The sequence below is a fragment of the Ylistrum balloti genome, unplaced genomic scaffold, assembly GCF_031769215.1.
Source record: "Ylistrum balloti isolate Yb309-2 unplaced genomic scaffold, AGI_CSIRO_Ybal_v1 Utg371360, whole genome shotgun sequence".
Lineage (NCBI taxonomy): Eukaryota > Metazoa > Mollusca > Bivalvia > Pectinida > Pectinidae > Ylistrum > Ylistrum balloti.
The window spans coordinates 431358-437254 of NW_026782721.1; the positions used below are offsets into that span (position 1 = coordinate 431358).

The 5897-nt window shown below is 36.9% G+C and overlaps 1 protein-coding gene across 1 annotated transcript; it reads left to right on the plus strand.

The window, feature by feature from the left end:
* The first annotated feature begins 3889 nt into the window (after positions 1 to 3889).
* LOC132562196 (uncharacterized) lies at positions 3890 to 5533 on the plus strand. Its single transcript, XM_060226926.1, has one exon. The coding sequence runs from the start codon at positions 3890 to 3892 to the stop codon at positions 5531 to 5533; it is 1644 nt and encodes a 547-aa protein (XP_060082909.1).
* The last annotated feature ends 364 nt before the right edge of the window (positions 5534 to 5897 follow it).

Consider the following 5897-nt stretch of genomic DNA (forward strand, 5'->3'; position numbering starts at 1 on the left):
AATGAATGTCAATGTCTTAAATGCTTTTCATTCAGTTTAGATGACGTAATTTCAGCAAATGAAATAAGGTGACACACCCTCTTTGGGCCTCTTGTTAAATCCCCAGTGCAAATTGGTTGACAGATAAATCTGTTAAAACTTTCGATCAACCAGTTTATACACATACTGCATTAGTCATATGCTCACAAGTGTTTACCAGGTATCTAAATCAAGGCATTAGTCATATGCTCACAAGTGTTTACCAGGTATTTCAATCCAGGAAGAAGAAATCGTTGGATTGTATAACGAGCCCTTGATTTTAGGATATATTATTTCTGGACAGAATACAGGTTTACCACTGGAAAGACTTGGTATGTTCTATCTAATTTGTTCTTTAGATAAACATTTTCCCTTTTCTTCTTTTGATTAGATGAAATTTGAAAATTCATTTTTCAAAATGATACTGATCATCTTTAGCTGTCAAGTCCAAGATATCTGCCAATGATTTTGTTTTTAGTTCACCAGTTCTGAGGGACCAGTAAGCGCATATGCCATGGCACAGCATTCACTTGTTCATCCAGCCTGAGTGGTGAAGAGGAACAAATTTTGTATAGTCAAAATTAAATACAGTAAAACAGCAGCAAACAACAACTAACAACAGCAAAACAACAGACAACAGCAAAACACTCCAAACAACAGCAAACAGTAGCAAAACTTTAGCAAACAACAGTAAACATTGGCAAATAGCAGCAAAACAGAAGCAAACTGCAGCAAAACACTAAAACAGCAGCAAGCAACAACAGACAATAGAAGCAAACAACAGTAAACAGGTGCAAAACAACAGCAAAACAGGAGCAAACAGCAGCAAATAGCCCCAAAACAATAGAAAACGAGTGAAAAACAGGAACGCATAGCAGCAAACAGCAGCAAAACAGCAAACAGCAGCAAAACAGCAGACAGCAGCAAACAACAACAGACAATAGAAGCAAACAACAGTAAACAGGTGCAAAACAACAGCAAAACAGCAGCAAATAGCCCCAAAACAATAGAAAACGGGTGAAAAACAGGAACGCATAGCAGCAAAACAGCAGACAGCAGCAAAACAACAGTAAACACCTGCAAAATAGGAGCAAAAAGCAACAAATAGCATCAAAACAACAGTAAACAGGTGCAAAACAACAGTTAACAGCAGCAAAATAGGAACAAATTGCATGAAAACAGCAGCAAAACAACAGTAAACAGGTGCAAAACAACAGCAAATAGCAGCAAAACAACAGTAAACAGGTGCAAAACAACAGCAAATAGCGGCAAAACAACAGTAAACAGCAGCAAAATAGGAAAAAATTGCGTAAAAACAGCAGCAAAACAACAGCAAAAACAAAAAAGACAGCAATAGATAGCAGCAAACAACAGCAAAACGCAGCAAACAACAGCAGCAAACCATCAGCAAACAGCAGTAAAACAACATCAGCCAATAGCAACAAACAATAGTAAACAGTAAACAGCAAACAACAAGAAAACAGCAGCAAACCATCAGCAAACAGCAGCAAAATAGTAACAAACCATCAGCAAAACTACAGCAAACAATAGTAAACAGCAGCAAAATCCCAGCAAACATCAGCAAAGCATTAGCAAACAACAGAAAACAGCCGCAAAACAACATCAAACAAAAGCAAAACAACAAGTAATAACAAAACAGCAGCAAACAACAGACAACAACAGAGCAAACAGCAGCAAAACAACAAACAGCCAAAAGCAATGATAAAAAACAGCAACAGATAGCAGCAAAAAACAGCAGTCAGCAGCAAAACAACAGTAAAACAACAGCAAACAAAATAAAACGGCAGCAAACAACAGCAAACAGCAGCAAACCTTCACAAAACAGCAGAAAATATACAGCATAACAACAGTAAACATCAGCCAAACAGTGACAATACCTGCAGTCAAACAGCAGCAAACAACAGAAAACAGCAGCAAAACTACAACAAACTACAGAAAAGAACAACAAAACAGTAGCAAAAACTGCAGCAAAACAGCAGCAAACAATAGCAAACAGCAACAAAACAACAGCAAACTATAGTAAACTGCAGCAAAACAGGAGCAAATAACAGAAAAACAATAGCAAACAATAGCAAAATAATAGCAAACCAACAGCAAACAGCAGCAAAACCTGCAGCAAAACAGCAGCAAACAACAGAAATCGGCAGCAAAACGCAGCATACAACAGCAGCAAACAGCACCAAAACAGCAAACAACAGTAGCATACAACAACAGAACAGCAGCAGAACAACAGAAAAAGTTTCATTTTTTAACATCATTACATATTTTGAAAAAAAAAGCAATGATAGAAATGTAATTGTGTAAGTGAAAAATGTAAATGTTATAATTTTATGCTTTTTTGTCAGTAACATAGTAATATTTCGTATATGTATAGATGTGTACACTCTACGGCACAGTCGAAAACTTAACGACGTCGTCAAAACCAACCCGTCAGTCGAATTACGTACTTTACTATAGCTACAACATCAACGACGTCATCAAAATCAACCTGTCAGTCGAATTACGTACTTTACTATAGCTGAAACATCAATGACGTCCTCAAAACCAACCCATCATTCGAATTACGTACTTTACTACAATTTAAAACATCAATGACGTCGTCAAAACCAACTCAGGGCGTACCTGAAACAATGAAAGCAAAACAGGGGAGACAATTAGTAACGTCTAATGATCAATTTTTCGCTAATTATGTTTTGTTTTTCTAGATAGTGTTTGAGTCAGTTGTTTATAATTATTTCTAACGTTTTGCTTAAAGCTATTGGTCTCTAGGAGGCTGGGGATTCTTTATCCTGACCAATTTTGTATATGGGAATAACGATATCATTATTCCAGGACTCTGGATAGGAACCTAATTTCTGAATTGCGTTGAAAAGTAACAGAATGATATTCTTGATTTTGTCCTGACAATTTTTCAGAATTGTATAAGATCAATAATCTATGCCCGAGGATGTACTTTCTTTGGATTTCAGTGAATGGAAGCGGGCAATTTTTGTCTTCTTTCCCAGGATGCTTTAGCGCCTCTCTGATATTATCTATGTTTTGGTTTTATTGTCAATAAATTCCTGAGTATAATTATTAAAGCTCCTTAATATTCAAACTGGTTTTGCCCTCGGCATTTCTTCCTAATATGGGCATTTCTCTAAGGTCTCAGAGAGAGGGCCCAAAAGGTGAAATAGAGCAGATTCTTTAAAATCCCTCTTCTCCTGTAGGAGTCATTGAATGTTGCTTAAAGTTGGTCTGAAGCATTGTTGGGTGAAATGACACCAAGGGAAATACAAAAAAAATTTAGATGGGATTTAACCATGAATGTGACACTAGATGATATCACATAATGCATCCTACAATTTGATAACATACTTTTAAGAAATTGTAGGAATTGTTTAGGTGGACAATGGAAGAATCACGGACATGGTACTTCACATTAAATTACCTAGTCAGAATATATATCATTGGTATGTAATAGTGTAATAATATCCTATTATCCCGTCCATTAGAAAATACCATTAATATGTAGTAGTGTTATAATATCTCATTATCCAGTCTCGTAGAAAATATTTCATTAAAATGTAATAGTATAATAATATTCTGTTATCCCGTCTCATAGAAAATTTATTATTACTGTGTAATAGTATCCTATTATAGAGTCTCCTAGAAAATGTTTTATTACTTTGTAATAGTGTAATAAGATCCTATTATAGAGTCTCCTAAAACCATCTTATTACTTTGTAATAGTGTAATAATATTCTGTTATCCCGAAACATAGAAAATATATCATTATTCTATGACAATAAAGTTATATCAGCTTCTAGCATGTCATGGTTTATACTTTTTACAGGCGGTGTTCGACCTGATGGATACCGGGAACCTCCGAACAAGAAAACGGTGTACAGAACCAGGACATACAGAATTAGTGAGTGCCTGGTGTCAAACTTGTCAGATGTTTGTCTGTATCCAGGATATAGTATCCCCAAAACATGCTAGACATGTCTTTGTATCACTGGAGAAGATTGCTGAAGAACACAGATCTAGCACACACCAGAAGAAAAAAGAATTGAGTAAAATCAAAGAAAATCTTGAAAAGGTTTTATTACAACAGTCGGAAATTGAAACCCAGTTTGACGAGAAAGTCCAGGACATTGATGCTACAATAGAGAGGAGAGCTGAGGCTTTACAATCTGACATTGAGTCATGGAAGACAAAGGTCAAATCAGCTCTTCAGAAGAAGGTTGTGGAAAACAAGGAGTTAATGAAGGCACGCCAGGAAAAAATTAGAGAGGATCAAAATAAACTACAAGAAGCTCTGGATCAATGTAATGTTGATCATTTTGAGATGGTGGACAATGTTATTCAGGCTAAACACCAGACATCTGTCTACAACCCTGCATCTCTCATCTTTCGAGAAGGCAACTTAGCAACGCTTGACTTGGACGGCTTACTCGGACATATCTCTGATGAAGACTTCTATGGATCAGACAGCATGTCTACTCTAAACCCAGATTCCTTTACTAGTACAAATGATATCAGACATAGACGACCACCAGAATCTGAAGACAGCAGATCACTCACAGAGGATTGGACCTCTAAAGTAACCGAACGCCCTGAGAGAATATATGACTTCTTGGAATTCGAAGATGTTGAGATTTTAGAGCATGGCGTGTTTCACAACCCTGACCAAAAAGTTGACAACACCACACAAGGAGCTGCGATCAAGCTAGCTGCTAGCACAGAGGAAGGTGTGTGGGTGACATGTACAGGGAAGAGATGCATCAAACATTTTAATGACAAAGGTGATTCTACAAAACAAATTATCTCAGACTTTGATATAGCAGACTTCGGCTTCAATAGTAAAAACGAACTTTTCGCAACTGTACACAACGGTTTTAAGATAAAGAAAAAAGGGTTTTTCAAATGGAAAAGTCTTGTAAGGACTGCACCCTATTTGACCTTCGGAATTAACCTCACTCCTGAGGATGATATATTGGTTTTCCTCCAAGGAATCGGTTGTAGAGCAGAGATACACAGGTATTCTCCTGCTGGAGACAATAAACAGAGAATCTATTTCGATCAGGATGTCCAGGATGGCAAAGAAATTTTCCTCAGACCAAGACAAGTACTTGAGGTCGGCCCTACAAGAGATGTGCTAGTGATAGATAGCAAGAGACTGATAACTCTGGACAAGGATGGGAAAGTGACGAAAACCTGGAGAGGTGAGCTGGACATGGAAACTGGTAGCGAAGCTGCAATGAATTTGTTCCATCCTGTCAGTATTGCTGTCGCTTCACATGGGAATTCAATTGTCTTGGATACAGGAAACAAGCGAATCGTTGTGTTTGATAAACATGGACAGATACTCTGGAGTTTCAACGATACGGTCATGTTGGAGGACATGAACTGCGTAGTATTCGATAATGAGGATAAACTTTGGGTTGCCTGCACAAATGGCGCTCTTCACCATGCAAAGCTACACTTTAACTGTAATGGAAAAACAGACTGAGATATTTCTTTATTAAAAATCAAACCATTTTGCCAAATCTGACAGCATTGTAGTGTCTGGTTTTGAGTTTTATCCATCTATTTATTTTTGTTTACTTTGTTTATATTCCTATTTTCTCTACTTTTTCTCAAAGCTTTTCACTTTTAAATTCACACCTACCTTTAATGTGACCTGTATACCATAACACATACCTGTATTTAATTGGATCCCGAAGTAGAACAATTTGACTTCATTTAATCTCAGTATATTGAGGCCAATTTTCATTGCTCCCTTGAGTGGCCTTTGGAGACAGGTTTGACTTTATTCTGTTTTTGTGGTTCATAACTTTCATGAATAAAACAGAACACTAAGCAGCATTTTTCAT